Raw genomic sequence first — 16,333 nt, forward strand, 5'->3', positions numbered from 1 at the left:
TTATCTGCTCCGGCAAGAGCCTCATCTCAGAGAGCAAGGTGTTAGTCTAAGTTCAGCAGTGCTATTAGAATGAAGTTCTGTCCGGTATTGTTTGTAGTGTTATCGTTTCTTTGCAGCCACATTTATGGTATAGTAAAGCACAAGTGTTTACAATAAATGTAGCTAAAAGTTGTATTCCAAACCCTGCTTACAGCTCTTTACAACCTCTTCCCGTTAGACATAGGATCAAATGATGAAGATCCTTTTCTTTCCCAAGAAAACGCTACGCTTGAAGGTAAGTTGTAGTGTGTTTTGATTGTGGCGAATAACTTATACAGAGTGAAACGGTTGCAGATTGTCACATTCGTTACATGCGATATGGAAGAGATGAAATAAAGATTCCGCAACCGCTGGAACCCTACGATGAACCTCGTGATTATAGCCACATTGCCGCAATCGGTAGAACTCGTGAAGGAGGCACTGTCGAATGGACATGCATGGGTGCACTGATATGGGACAAGATTGTACTTACTTCAGCGCATTGCACTTCAGGCGAAAGGTAGGAGCATAGTAATAATTCGTTTTAAAAATTTAATCTGAAACATTTGGAACTCACATATCTTGCAATAGTGCACCCAACGTCGTACGGCTGGGAGGACCTAACTACGTTCAACAGCGAGAAATTAAAGAAATCATACGTCATCCCGAGTATTCACCAACAAATGGAAAGAATGATATCGCCCTTATTCAGTTGGATAGACGAATTGCGTAAGTTATAATTGACGTTTAAATGGTGAAAAATTCCGTTTACGTGATAGAGTTTCATTTTCGCAGAATCAACGCAACAGTGGTACCGACATGTTTATGGCTGTGGGAAGAGATACCATTTCCGAAATTGGACTCTTTATTACGTACTACTGGTAAGTAGAGTGATAATTGACAATGGTTCATTGGCATTCTATTCTCGCTTTTAATCCAGCGAACAGCGATCACCAAACATCCAAGTATGCAACTGAGGAGATGAACAGACTAGATGTTGAGAGTGGAGATTGTGTTTCACTTACGACTCGGGACCAAGGTTTGCCAGACACTCAGCTATGCATGGAATCTGCAAAGTTTGATGCAAATGATTGCACGGTAAGAATATGCTCCGCCCTTATAAACGCATTACTTCATAATAATCATGGTAAGATACTATTATTCCCTAGCAAGTGCCCGAAGGTAACCCACTGCAAGTACGACTACTGCACAACTTTAAAACTAGCCCCTTCTTGGTCGGCATATTGTCTTCCAGCTTCACGTTGGGCTCCTGCAATCCTCGTCGAGGTTATACCAAAATCGCACATTACCGTGACTGGTTGATGGGGGTTTTGCTCGAGCGGAATGTTTCAGTAACACCGCAAGCCTTCTTGCCGATGGTTTGTGCACATCGTTTTGCCCAATACCGACCACGGATCGATGGTCTTATGTACGAGCGTAATGGTGACATACCGATAAACAGCTATCAGGTGGAAAGTAATGCCGAAAGATATCTGGATTACATCGTGCAGTTTGAATGGCCTTCAGAAACGAAAAATGTGACAAGGCCCAGTTGTGCGGGTACATTTGTTGATCAGCAGACTATTCTAACACTGGCGAATTGCGTTGTCCCTACTACACCAGATGGGTGAGATAATTGTTGCCCTGCGAACTATGTGCATAAAAGTATATCCCTTCTTTGTTTCCAACAGATCACAACCGGTTGCTGCAATTCACGAAACGGCATATAAAAATAAGTCTTATCCAATCGAATCAATCACTGTGCATCCTCATTATATGAAAGGCTCGCACAAGAACAACATAGCGGTGGTTAAATTAAAAACGCGTCTAAGTATAGTTCCAGCTTGTATCTGGCCGTATAGCAACATGCCTGACGAAAGAGTTGATCTAACCGGCGTTGGACTGAGTAATTTAAACCACTTTCAGGAGGATTTCATATACAATGATGAACGTAAATACACGCATGTGCATTATTTATCTGTTACAAATATCTTACGTGAAATATTATACTTTCAGGTGTCCACAACGTATTTGTACAACACGCGATGGATTATTATCCCTGGACGAATTGTAGCAAACAGTTGGCTAAACTGATTGGTAATCGATCGGACGAGATTTTCGACGACAGAGAGCATGCTTGCTTCCGCAGTGACCAATGGATAGTGCCGGGAGTGTGTAAGGATATTCCTGGCGCACCTGTACAGCGGTACATCAATAGGGCCGGCGCATACTTCAAGTACGTGTACGCGTTGACCGTTGCCGGTCGAACATGTGGCCACGGGGAGCCGACAGTGGCCTTAAAGCTTGCTCCTCATGTGGCGTGGTTACAATCTGTAATACTAAACAAACGGAGACCCGGTGCAGAAAAACGTTCGGACTCTGTGATCATCATAAATCCTGACTTGAAACGTAGCGATGAGTGTAGCAACGGGGACGGTACTTTGGGCATTTGTGTGCCTGACGAGCAGTGTCTAAGCACGAAGGAGCGACTGCGTAAAGGTGAGAGGGTAACGATTTGCACGGGCGGATCGATTGTGTGCTGTCCATGGGGAGATATTGCGAGAAATTCTGTCGTTGATCCAATACGCAACGAGCTGGAGAGCTGCGAGAATCGTTACGAATCTATACGACGCGAGCGCTATTCAGGAGCGCTCAACGATGAATCGCTTTACACCAATCTACCCAATATGGCCGAAATTGGATGGGCTCAAAACAATGGCAGAATCGTTTTTGAGTGTCTGGGCTATCTAATCACCTCGAGAATGATCGTTGTAAATGCTCGTTGTATGGATACGTACCCACACAAACCGACTGTAGCACGTATTGGGGGAATCCAAGCGTCAGACGCATCCAACTACGTCATCCAACCTATTCGGCGGGTACGAGTGCACGAAGACTATGACCCGATAACAGGTGTCAACAACATTGCGCTCGTATCCCTAACGGCACCAATCGAGCTTAATGCCTTTCATTTCCCTGGATGTTTGTACCGGAATAATACGCATACTCCTGCTCGTCTCTTTGCTATCAACGAAAGTAAGTATCTTCATAACGCTTTGTAACGTTGAAGCTTATCCTATTGCAATTTAATCTAATTCTAGATAAGGGGACAACATATTTTGGTAGAATCGCTCCAGTCTATCAAAGCGATTGTAAGGAACGTTTGACAGAAGAGCTTGCCGCGGGTCAAATGTGTTTGCTGAAGTTCGTACCGGAAGGAGAGATTAGTTTAAATAATATATGCTTAAAAACGGGAGACCCTATCGTATGGGAGAATCGTACCGAAGTGATGGATATTGTGGATGCCACACATTTGGTAGGTCTCTACAGCCATGGTGGCTGTGACCTGGAAAATGCTCAGATTGCTACAAGCATTTCATTCTTTTACGATTGGATAGTTCTCAATGCGAAGTAACTGAGTGAAAAAAAAGATATTGCGTGATGCAATATTATTCAAATAAATCTATAAGCTTAGACATGACCACAAACGTTAGCGTTGCTCAGTACTCAATAGTATCCGAATATCGATTTTCATTAATTCGGTGCCTTCTTTCCACAGTCAACCACAATTCGATCTATGGTAAAGCTTTGGGTTTGTTTTGCGATCGCCCCATCCTCTAGTGAGTATAGCCTTCAACGCCTCAATCCACGCTCGGGTTGGACGTTCTCGATTTAACGACCAAATCAGCACTCCATCGTCGGCCGGTTCGATCCGATGATTAGATGCTTGTCTCAATTCACATTTCGAGTGAAGAGGAAAGCGAGAAAAAACTCACCTCTTCCTCCCCTTTCCGCTACCACAGCATCAATTATGTGCCAACGTCCATCGGATGACCAACGGGTGTACCTTTCACGACTGAGCTGCGATGGTGCATTGGCGTTTCGCCAATGAGGCAAACGCGAGGAAGACTATGCGTATCGCGCTGCCCCGTATCACTGACAGCATCTCGCGCATCAATTATTCGCCTTAAAGCGCGCATTAACTATCGCTTGTGGATCGCACTTGGTCGCAGAATTTCTCCAGCTTTTGCTAGGCCAGGGGAGCTGGTCAATCCTCAACTTTGCCGCTGCAGGGAACGTTGTTTGTGATCGCGGCATAAAGATAAGCGTTTACCTGAGGATCTCTGAGCAAGACGCTTGGCTCGCAGTGTAAAAAAGGTTTTCGCGAATAAAAAAAATCACTACAACAGCCAATCATCGCGCGTGCGCTAGATTGGTGGCGCATCTCAACAGCTTTAAGGTTCAGTTTGCAGCCAGTTAGGATCGGGCATCTGTCGCTGCTGTCGGCCGAAGGACAAACACTAGGCATCTAGCTCGAAGTGAAGAAGTGTCTATAGTAGTTCACTGGCCGTAGATTGCTTATCGCTGATAAGATCTAGTGGTATGAACACGCGCGTACGTTGGCTACCTGTAAAATATTGCATTTTTTCCTGTTGGCTATGGCCAGCGTATAACTACGGAAATCCCATCCCTCTTGGGGACACTGCTTTTCATCAAGAACTGTTATCTATTCAACCATCGTCAGTGAAAGGTTTTAACGTGCGAGAGGGAAAAAGGGAAATGTTACAAAAATATGCATTTTATTAGAATTGAATTGCATGAGCCACGGTTGCTTACCGTGAAGGAAACTGCTGTACAATAGCTGCTTAACCAAGATACGGTGCTTTCGATTGAGTCTCTAAGTCATAACACTATTGAACACTCCTTTGCCGAATGACAACTTTACTTGTTGCGATCATCCTAGCTTATAAACATTTTCCTCGTTAGGGTTGGTTATGTCAATTTATTAAATTGTGTACAAAACCACATAACATGTCACAATCCATTTTAAATATTGTTTGTAATATCCTGTTTCGAGGAATCGTAGGTTATTCCATAGTGATATAAATATCAATTCATATGCAATAAACGACTCATTATTGACCCATTATTGCTTTAACCCTTAATTCACTCATTATTGAATTTTTCCTGTTTTATGTGTGATTCTACTTGTTGCGACACCCCTAGTGTGGTATAGGACGAAATGATCGGACGTGCTCTTAATTCACCCATTCAAACTGTTTTCTTCGTCAGGCTGTATCATTCGCTGGTATGTTGTGGAGGCAGAGTGATGGCGTCTCAAAATGCATCAAATAAAACAATGTTCATGCGATTAAATTGATTTTAAAATGTTTCACAACATTTACTTTACACGTGGTGCATGCTCAGTGAAAGATTGTCCCTTAATTTACCGTTTAATTACGAGCTTGTTTAAGGAAAAATCAGCAAGCCAAAACCCCAATGTGAAAATGTCAAAACTGCTCTAAATGGTAAATGAAAGACTGCAAATTTTCTCCTAATTTACCCGGAAATTACTCGGTAAATTAGGAGCGATTTAAGGGTATTTTAACGAAATTTTACTCACTGTATAACGCCACGGACACAAGGGCAGAACGAATTGATTTCTAAGCCAAGAAGGATCAAAACTAAGAACATAAGGAACGAAAGTAGAGAGCGGAGAGGAGCGAAGCGAAACAGCTATTGCAATCAAGTTCAGAACCCAAGCTAAAAGTTTTAAGCAGAAATAAGCTTAACTAAAATCATCCTCAAACAGCTAATATTCTGAACAGTTTGCAAACTTTGTGTTCATTACATTCTTTAACCCAGAAGAATCATTGCATTTTAAACTTGTGAATTAGAGTGTTTTTAAAATAAATCAGTAATTTAATATCAGCCAAATATTTTGTACAACCACAAACATCATAACTATATAAATGCTCATTTTTTACAACTTACTAAAAATGTTGATAAATATAACAAGCAATCTAATGTAAGACTTTCTAGGGTCAATCATTGCTTAACTGTTGCTACAAAACAGAATGTTATTAATGTAAACGAAAAAAATATGCACGCATCCAAGTGCAAGAAAAAAACACATGAAAGCATTCGCTACCCCGAGCACCGTTGTAAGGTTCCGCCGAATGGTAGCGAAGCTATAAATAGAACACAAAGGCAAGTGGAGAAATAGGGTGCGTGACGTGAACGCATGCGCGTCCGTAGCATAAACGCGTGTGAACGAGATGGAAGCTACGTTTATGCATCGCTAGAACTCGGATTCGTACGCAGTGGTATATAATAGCAAACAGCCTCCGAGGTTCTCTGGAGGTGTGTGTCTTCGTATGTGATGGCACGATAACTGAACATTGATCGCCAAAAACAGCTTAGTTGCAGATCTGTCCAGTGGCATGCGTCACAACTCTAATGGTAGACTTTCTGCTGTGTCATCGGTGATCTCTCGCTGCACGGCGACGGGTCGTACGCACGATTGATGTCATCTGTGACACGAGATTCTACCGCCATACGAAATTAGTTGAAGTTGTAATTATACAAGTTAGCTTAGCTTCGGATTAAAAATTACATTGTTCAGAACGCTTCCATATAACTCGGGCACTGCCGAGCAGTTGGCCCATTCTTTTGCCACACAGTTAGGTCGGGGTTTATTCCGGTGGTACAATTTTGCAGCTTTCCATTGCACTTTAATCGCACATATTAATATTGGAAGCAGTGTTGCATCGATTAGATGGCTGCAACAACAGTGAAATAAATGAAGTCTGCAAATTTTTTCGCGATGGAAACAATCAGTTATCGGTTATAAATCAGTTGTAATAGATTAGATTGTTCTTGATTTTTTGTTACTTTACTAACTGTATATATGTTGGAGAATAATGCGAGTCAAATAAGAAAATAATTGAAATTTACATGACAAAGTTGTTTGAATGCATCACAACGAACTATATTTGCCCTCCCCGGCGGTTAGAACGATGGAACATAACAGAGTGTTTGAAAAAACGTGACCGACGAGCGAACGTCGTGCGTGCAGAAGCGTGACACATACCTTTTGGCGGGGAACGAACGCTGAGGTCGACGGGCTCTAGCTGGACTGGTGGGCCCTCTGCCTGCGGAAGAAGAATAAATGGGATTAGCGAATGTTTGTTCGTGTTAATTACGCTGAAAGGTTCGATGGGGTTTATGGATGTAATTTTAAATCTTCCCGGGTACGCAATGTACCTTTAAGACGCTTAGAACAGTTCTATGATCTTGCGAATAACAAATAAAGTTGCAGCTGGGAAAAAATCTACAAAACACAAAAGAACGATTTGATTGCTGCTGATCCTTTTTACGTATCGTGTAATCAATTCTTTTTTTCGACAAAACGTCCGTACGTAGACACACCCAGTTGACAAGTTCTCAGAGCTCGCTTCTCCCCAGTATCCTCCATCGTGGATACTTCTTGGCAGACTGGCGAGAGTTCACTTGAACCGCAACGGTTCGCAACAGTGCGTGGGAACAACCCAATTATCGAGCACTTTTTCCTTTGCGTCTGTATCTCGCGTTCCACAAAATCTCGACTTTTCAGGCTGTTCGTGCGACCCTAAGCTGAGCGCTTGGACGTAGATCCCGGGTCTCGATCCGATCGCGCCTGACGGTAAGCGGGCTTAGCTAAAACATATACATATGTGGACCACCATTACAGGTTCCACGGTGGACAGCGAAGCAGAGGAGGACTGCAGAGGAGCAAGGAGCAAAACTGGATATGTCTTGACTGCCGGGTTCGAAACGGTTCGTTCGTTCGGTTGGCTCGGTTCATCCTTCATGCACATAGCAGTGGAAGGTGGTTTCAGTTTGACGGTCCAAGTTCGTCGCAACGATGCGCTTTTTTGGGGTCTCTACAAGCTGGTTCACACGGCCAAAACGGCGCTTCCAGTCAACCGATCTAGGGGCGAAGGACACGAACCTACCCCATCATCGCGTGTCGGACCCCATGGTGCTCCCAAACTGCAGCTAGCCTGAAACCTTTACCGAAACGACAACCCAGCGCGATGGACTCGGGTGAGCTACTTTTGTGCTTTTTTCACCACCACGCCTCTGTGCGCTGCCACAATCGAATCCCCTCCCGGAGACAGCAAAGTTCGAACCGCTTGGGCGGCATTTGAAGATCCTGCACCATCATGAAGGGCGTTGTGCGCGGGCCTGGAGACCTCTCAAATGCTCGTGCCTGAGAGCTGGAGAATGACGACGTACAATAAACGGTTCCACGGCGCATGCTTCCGCCTTCGAATCCACCCTTGCTTTTTTTTTCGACCGAAGACGCAAGCACGAAACTCCGTCACGGCATCCGTGTGGAGAACATCTTCCAAAATGTGTGTGTGTAGAAAACGAATCTTGTGCAACACCGCGCAGCAGTTTCATGATGTTTGCCCACCGCCTGGCAGTCGCTCGGGATGGTCTGATCTAGGTCTAGGTGTAGCCGCCACCATTCGGCGGGTAGACGATCAGGGCAGCCCAGCGTGCCCTTTCAAAAGTTCCCCGTTTTTCCAACGTGAATCCGGGTTGGGTTCGGGCGTTTTTGTGCTCCCAATCTTTTGAATGACGTCTCGCGTCCACGAAGGAGAAGATCACCGTGCCACCGTGCCGAGAGCTTGAACTTAAATCGCATTTTAGCATCTATTACATAAAGGAAAAGAACACAAGCAGCGTCACTAATAACAATAATAATAATAACCTGATGGCGAAAAAAAAAACGGATGGTGCAAACCAAGGGGAGACAAACGAGTGGGGAAGGGAATTGAAATATCGTGTTGGACGAGCGTGGGAGAATTATTTACCGGCTCATTTATGAGCTCATGCCCAGCATCTCCACCCCGAAGACGCGGGTGCCCGGAATCATGCGATCGCGCTTCACGCTCGATGCTTCTTCTACGATCGATCTTTTTCACGCTGTGCGCTTCTCTCTCTCTCTCTCTCTCTCTCTCTCTCTCTCTCTCTCTCCCTCTCTCTTCCGCACTGGTGTGTCGCATCGTTTGTGGGCTCTCGTTTTGCCATTCATTAGAAGCGACGCTCCAAAATCCGAACGGTGAAAATGTGTGGGGGGGTGGGTAATGTTTGTTTAAGACCACATCCCATTCCCTTCCGTCCAACCGGAATGCAATTCGCATCGATGCACTATTCGATTGCAATCGCTGATTCCACAACCCATCCATGCGACGGGCGTGATCGAATGTTAGGCTGATTGCATTGGCTGGTTCGAAGGATGGGAGCTTTTAGGATGTGTGTGCCGTTGCACCGGCTGATCGTGGGGTGGTAAGGCGTTGCCAATGGGAAGCTGTGCAGATATCGACTGTGTGCATGCGCGCGTGTGTGTGTGCGCTGGAGAAATAATGAAGGAAACATGAGCTTCGTTTGATGAGCCCGTTCTAGTATTTTTGCACACCCGGTCCTGCACGTATATTTTAGAAAGGGACAAGTTTTTGGATGGAGAATCGCGATGCGATTCATTAGCGATTGTTGGTGCGGTACAAGCACATCGACAGCAAAGGTCGAAGGGTATTGAGAGTCTGTTTGGACTTTCTTTACGCCATGAGAAAAATGTGACTTTAGGAAAGGCCGTTTACAGAGCTAGTTTTTAAATAACAAGAAACGTACTGTGAACGCATGTTGGTCCATTTTACGCAAAAAATAGCAGCCAAATTAAATCACTGGATTTTTTTAAAGATTTAAACATAAACTGTATTTCAATATAAAATATCTTAGAATAAAATTCTATAGTTAATAATTATTTACTTATGTCTACATCGGGATTTTGACAAACTGCATTTAGGTAATTAACGAATTTTTTGAAAATCGCTCCGTTCTTGGTGGCATCAGGGAAAACTAGTTCTTCCCAGCTTTGAGTTTTTGTGCTACTGAAATGCTTGGTTAATTTTAGAAAAATTTCCCATTTTTGTTTTATCCTGGGACAAGTTGCGTACTTGTGTTCTAGCATTTTTATTTCAGTTTTCACATTTTTCAAAATTTCTAATGTTTGAGTGTTTCGTTGTTGTGTACCTTTCGGTGAATTAAATAGTAGTAAAGGTTTTTCTGGTTGCTTGTCATATTATTTTTGTGTAGATTTCTCCATATTTTCGTATATTGTCTCTAACACATGAGTTTTTGTCTCGCAGTTTCCAATTTTTGACAGTGATTATCAATTTTTGTCTAAAGTTGTGAAGTACTCCTTGTACGAATAAAGCTTGAATAATTACATCACATGTATGGAATATTTGATGGCATTAGATCAATTAAACATCAAACACAATTAACGTTGATGTTATGTTTAATTCAGCATTATGAAATCAATTGAATTTAACATTGATTAATCAATTGAATTTAACAATGGTCACCTTCTAAATTGACAAAAACAATGGTTGCAAGGCTATTTCAGCTATTTCAAATTATCGATAAAACTCAATGTTTTTACATAGATTTATAAAATTATTTACTTAGCTCACAATAAATGTAATTCCATTTATCATTAAAATAAAAACATTTCGCTAGATACATACACAACATACACAACATACACAAATACACAAATGTATATATCAGCGACAAAAATTGGTGACTACGAGACAAAATTTTGCAGCAACGATTGTATTACATCACATTAGTGATGTATTAGATATTATCTAATCTAGTCACAAGCAAGCAACATTTAAACACATTTTATTTTAACATAAAATTAAATGATATGTGCATTTACTTTGGAATTAGTTTTTTAGTGAATATGATTCGAATATGATAAACAAATTCTTGCAACGTTATAACAAATAAATAAGCGAAAAAAATGATGTGGATGATTCTTATTCATCTTTAAACAATGTTTCATATAGAATGTAGCGTATATTATCCATTTGCACAATAAAAATGAAATAAACCAGACTCCTGAAACTTTGCTATGGTGTAAATCCAGACAAGCTTATGTACCATGAATCATTCCACGACACAGCCACTGCCGTTACCTTCTGCAACAAATAAATGTCACTTTTACGGACCTCTCAAGACAAAGTCCAGCCCCTCCCGGATGATGTTAGTTAATTGGTTTGGTCAGCGTGCAACATACCAGCTATGGCGAAGTGCAGGAAACGTAGCGTACGATCTACCCCTCGGGCAGATGCGCTACTGAGGGATCGCGAAACGCGTCCTAAAAACGAAAACAAAAAAATATCTTTACAGCAAACCTTGTGCGCTAAAGAAAAGAAAAAAAAAACACATTTCATACCTCTGCCGCGCGGTACGGTTTGGTGGTACGGTTCATCATTAGCCGTGACTTTTACTACAGTTTCTACGGCCCCGAGCTTCGGCGCGAGATGATTCACGTGTGCAAAAGTCGAGAGGATGGTAAGTTGCCGTTGGACCACCCAGCCGTGGGTCCGTTGTACAGGGAGCGTACCGTCCCTATACCTGTAGGGTTTTGCTTTCATATTCTGCCTCTAGTTCCATCCCTCGAGATGGGTGGTTAATTTTCAAATCCATTGTTGTTCAACCGGTGTTCGATATCCGCGCAAAGATATGTATGCATCTTCGCCCGAAAAAGGAAACCTTAAGCGCTTAAGCTCGCACAAGATCGCGAGCTCCTTAGCGGTGAGGTGCTTCGGCACCGAAGAAGGCACACCGTAAAACAAAGTATAGTTGAATAAAGAAAACAACATGAAAGCTGCTCACAATGGATGTAGTGGAGTGACAAAATTGGTTGGCATTTGCTGAGGCGGACAAGATATTGCACAAAAGAAGGATACGCACAATTGTGTTTGCCGCTAGAGGGTTGGACATGCAGCACAAAAAATAGTCATAAGTATGTTACTATTTTCGGACAGCATCTATCGCAACGATTGGTATTTTTTTTTATTTCGAACATTAGTTTCACAATCCAGTGTATTTACATTTTAAATTGAAGCATTTACATTTCAATCAAGATTGTGCTTAACCATGTCAAATTGTCAATGTTGAATGTGTCTAAAAATAAATGAATTGTGATATAAAACAAAATGTTAATAGCTTACATAGTTTTTCTCTTCCGACCAGTATGATAATTTTTGTAGTATAATTTAAATATCAAAACGTTTTAAAAGTAAATAACTATATAATTACTTGTGGGATATATGTACAAAAGAAAATATCCTAATACCTTGCGTTTATAATGCTCCTTGCCGGAGAGTTATTCCTGAGGACTGTGTTTCATTAATCGACAAATAATGCATTAGTGAAAATGCAGTTAAATGAAGAATAGCAATAAAGAGACGTAACTAACTCTTCAACTTTCGGTATCATCATTTCCTGTCATCGCAATCTTGATCTTAAAGTAGTTCCAATTCTTTACACGTACTGAGGATACCTTGAGTTACGATCTTGCAGAATCCAAGCAGGAAGCTGTGTCCGCTCTTTTAACTGTCCACTGGAACATTGTTTGCAGCTAAATTGTTTGTCTGTAAATTACGCGCTACTTAAGCTGGGTGTTCAAGGAGCTCATTGTCTGCAAGCAGCGTGTTTGTACATCAAGACGTTGTGCCATGCGTGTGAGCCGGGTAGTGAGGCTTGTAGCAACCAGGGCGGTCATTTCCATATGCATTTACACCGATCTGCCCAACGGGCAATGGGTAGGTAAAGTAAAAGAATCGAAATGGGGCCTGCGCCTAATGAGGCACCCCTGTCATTGCCGTAAATTATGCCCCTTCACCCAGTGTCGGGGTGATCGCGTCAAGCACACGTTGAACAGATGGAAGTTTGGTGTAACTGTGCTGGAAGGCACACGGTGTACAGCACGAGGAGAAAAGATCCCCAGTCCAGCAAGTTGATTTTACTACCCTGAAGTGCTCACCTCTTTCTGTCCAACTGTTTCTGTTCTTCTCTGGCTATAGGTGTGCTTTAAAACCGGCCTAATCCATCATACGTGGCAAACGGTTAATCACGGCCCGCCACATACCTTTACCCCTTTGCGGAAATGCCAACGGGTAGAATTGGTGGAAATTGGCGAGGGTCAGGTGGCGCAGACCTACCTGTCATAAACGATAATGCACTCCCCGTTTTTAAAACGATCCCGATGTTGATATCCTTTCCGGGGTGAGTAATGCACCACCCGGGGACCAATTATACCCGGTCGAGCTTTCCGGCAGTGAGATGCGGGCGCGCACCGAGCATAGTTAGCGGGAAGGCCACGACATTGAATGCGAAGGCCTGTGACTGACAGGTCGATATGGTTCTAGGTGGCATTCGTAGCTTTCCGCCAGCATGCATGTGGTCTTTTGCGAACTGTTCTCATTAGAACAGGGAAGTCTTGCAGTAGTGCTGTGGACCAATCGGTATTGAGGTGATCAGTTGTTTTAAACTTGAATTCCAGTAAGAAAACATGTGCAATGTAATACTTTGTTGTGAAACTTGTAACTAATTTAAATTGCTTGCCTGTTTAAATATTTTGCGTGAGTTAATCAGAGCCAATTTTGTTGCATTAAAATCAAAAATCGTTCCAAAATAATAGGCACTTATCTACGAAGAGTAAGTGTCTGAATGGAAACGAAACTTCCCTTTGTAGGTGTCAATAAGGCAGTGCGACATTCTTTAAAAAACTTTAATTCATTGTTTTGTTTTATTTCCTCAAAATTCGATCCAGACATGATCGGACAGATTGGCTTTCGTGATGCAGAAATGGAAGAGGTTTATTATTTTTCAATAGAAACCCTGGCGAAAAACGACCAGTACGATCGAGATCTTACGAAACCGTGACTGATCTGATTTCGATTGGTGCTGTGGCCTAACCTTGGGAGTTGGCATTAGTTCTGCCACCGCCGAACCCGAGACCCGCAAAGATCTTAGAGATGCCCGGTATCGCTTGTTGCTAATCTGCTGAAAGCTTCGGCTGCGAAGCGTGGTTCAGGCCGTGTGTGCCGGTGTAAGTGAGCCCGCAAACACATACGGACTATACCTTGCGGAACGTCTTAGGCCCGGCGTGCACTAATCACGGCAGCAACCGCAGCGTGTACGCAAACAGGCGAGTGTCCAGAAGCCGGCCCATAGTGTCTAATGGCGGTGACTCTCCTCCCAAATGTAGTCGTCGGAATAATCTAAGCCATGGGCGAGGTGAAGGCGAAAATCCGATCAAGATCAGGAACTGTACAGCGTGTGGCGATTGCGATCGCCGTATGTGTTTGACAGCTGGTTTCACTTGTCGCTGCTATAAATCTCCGGGACCATTCAGCGGACCATTAATCTTGTTCTTTATGGTGTGCTGGCCCGGTCGACCCCACCGAGTGTGCCCGAGATCGGGTTGATTGGACGAGGCGGTGGGGAATGTGGAGCAAGAGTGTTGAGGATTTGCAGACACCGGGGTCGAACGTTCTCCACCGTTACGGTAGGCGCCCAGACAAGGTAGACTAGGAAGATATCTGTATCGGGAAAGGAACAAGACGAGTATAGCAAGAATCACCTGCTCCTGTTCCAATCTGGTTGATCCAGAATCGAATGATGGCCTGCAGGCAAACGACCAATATTCCAGAGGATATGTGGAGGAAACCAGGGAGCGAACTGTATGAAAGTCTCACCAAGTTTTGCGAACAAGTTAATAAGGGTGAACCATATAAGCAGCACCAGAAGGAACCCACCAACTCGCTTTGCTGTGCCCGATGGGGTCGTTTTTGTGTATATGTCGTGCGATAGTTTATGATAATTAATAGCGTAACCTGGTGGGAGCTTACCTTGCCAAGCCACCTCTATCGTGGAGTGGTCAGTGAGGTCCCCGTCTATCTGGTGCTGCTGTTGCTTGGGGGCAAGAAGGGCACCGAACTACAATACCGGTAATCGATTGATTTTAATTACTACCTCCCCTACGCTTCCCTTGCATGATACGGTGGTCGAAGATTAGAATGGGTCCGGAGGCAGATAAGCATGCAGCTGACTAGGGGGGAGTCTCGTGCCGAGGTGTTGAAGCCCTTAACAGAGTACGGCCTTCCAGCAGTCAACAAGTTTTCGCCTGATCCAGAGGTATATTTCTTTTTTTTTGCTTATCCCTCGGAGATAGATATAGAATGTCAAACAAATCACTTGACATTCGGAGATTGGGAGTGTAGGGATTGGTCCGGGACGCGGCAGCCACTCAAGGGTGCTAGGTGGTAGTATTTGCATTTGGAATGGCCTTATCCGAACGCTTACACTGCACGGGAGAGTCACGGCACGGTCAAGTGTATTCGAGTTTATCGTGTCGCTGCTTTCGGTTGGCTCTTAGTATTTTTATAACTGAGCCGACCTTGCGATAGGTTATTGGTGGTTGGATCTTGCTATCTTTGTACGAACGTGTTTGTGAATGCGGCTTTGTTAAGTAAAATGGCACTACTTACGTGTTACGATACTCTATCCCTAGATAACGTTGGCGGTATACAATAAGGATCTCTCCAGCGGAAACGTTTCATGTAGCACGCTGTTTTGTGTGACTATCTTGAACAGCAGCTATTCGATTGTGTGTGAGCTATCGAATAAAATGTTGAAAAATCTGCAATATGTTGCCAACCACTGAGAGGAAAGGTCGTGAAATCGAAGCCCCTTTTGCACCTCGAGCATTGATTTCATTCACATCACCCGGTTCGGGATAGATTCCGTTCTTGGACATAACTTGGAGGCTCACAATCTCCAATAATTTATGCACTGCGAAAACTGAGTTGGCACTAGCGCGAGGTGGCGGGTCAGGTTTGCTCTTACGGGTGTGTTTATGGTTCCGCTTTCGATAGCAGATCAAGTGACCAATCCCATACGGGCACAGTAGGCACAGCTGCCAGGGTGCGGATGTGGCATATTTTACTGATGCAAATGGTTGGGTTTCGCTTTTGGCAGTTTTGCATCTGCCTTTTCAACCATGGACGTGCTCCGAATTGAGCAACTCGATGACATTATTATTGGACGCCAAGCTGGAGCTCCCTCACTATCGCGGACACACCCCAAGTTGGAAGAATAGCGGATAACGGCGTATCAGTTTTCGGAATGACTGTGGCCAAAGCCAAAAACTAGCGATGTGCGATCGGTTGTCAAGGTCTTCCGTCGAAGCTTGGTAAAGACCATGCCTGGAAACAAATCTCCCCGCCTGGCGAATCGGTCATCAGATGGTTGACAGTGAAGATTTACGGTTAGTTGCGGACTACCTTTTGTGGAGGCACTGTGACGCGGCAAACACTAGAACGAGATGTTTTGTTCTTTTTTTGCATATTCATTTGCAAATGTATACGAACATGAGGAAATTACGATACCTTAGAGATTGGTGTAGCGTGGTGAAAGCTTCTAGCGTGCTTTTGCCTGCTAACACGATAAATGGTGCTATCGGAATGAAATTTAAAACTTTCATAAGCCGGATGGTTTTTAGCATCTAACTGAGAAATTATTCATATAGTAATCTTTCGGCTGTTTTTCTTTTGGATGGTGGTGCTCGATTGGGTGTAATTTATCGTGATTTTATATCTAGGTTTGGGGTCGAATTTTGCTA

The 16,333-nt window shown here is 43.5% G+C and overlaps 1 protein-coding gene across 1 annotated transcript in view; it reads right to left on the reverse strand.

Annotated features, from left to right (window-relative positions):
- The window catches only part of LOC128298521 (Krueppel-like factor 12), a 99,231-nt gene that overhangs the window by 40,165 nt on the left and 42,733 nt on the right, over positions 1–16,333 (reverse strand). Inside the window, exon 3 of the mRNA XM_053034277.1 lies at positions 6,893–6,953. Coding sequence (XP_052890237.1) covers positions 6,893–6,953 — 61 coding nt within the window. The remainder of the gene's footprint in view (positions 1–6,892; positions 6,954–16,333) is intronic.

The sequence above is a fragment of the Anopheles moucheti genome, chromosome 2 (genome assembly GCF_943734755.1).
Source record: "Anopheles moucheti chromosome 2, idAnoMoucSN_F20_07, whole genome shotgun sequence".
Classification (NCBI taxonomy): Eukaryota; Metazoa; Arthropoda; class Insecta; order Diptera; family Culicidae; genus Anopheles; species Anopheles moucheti.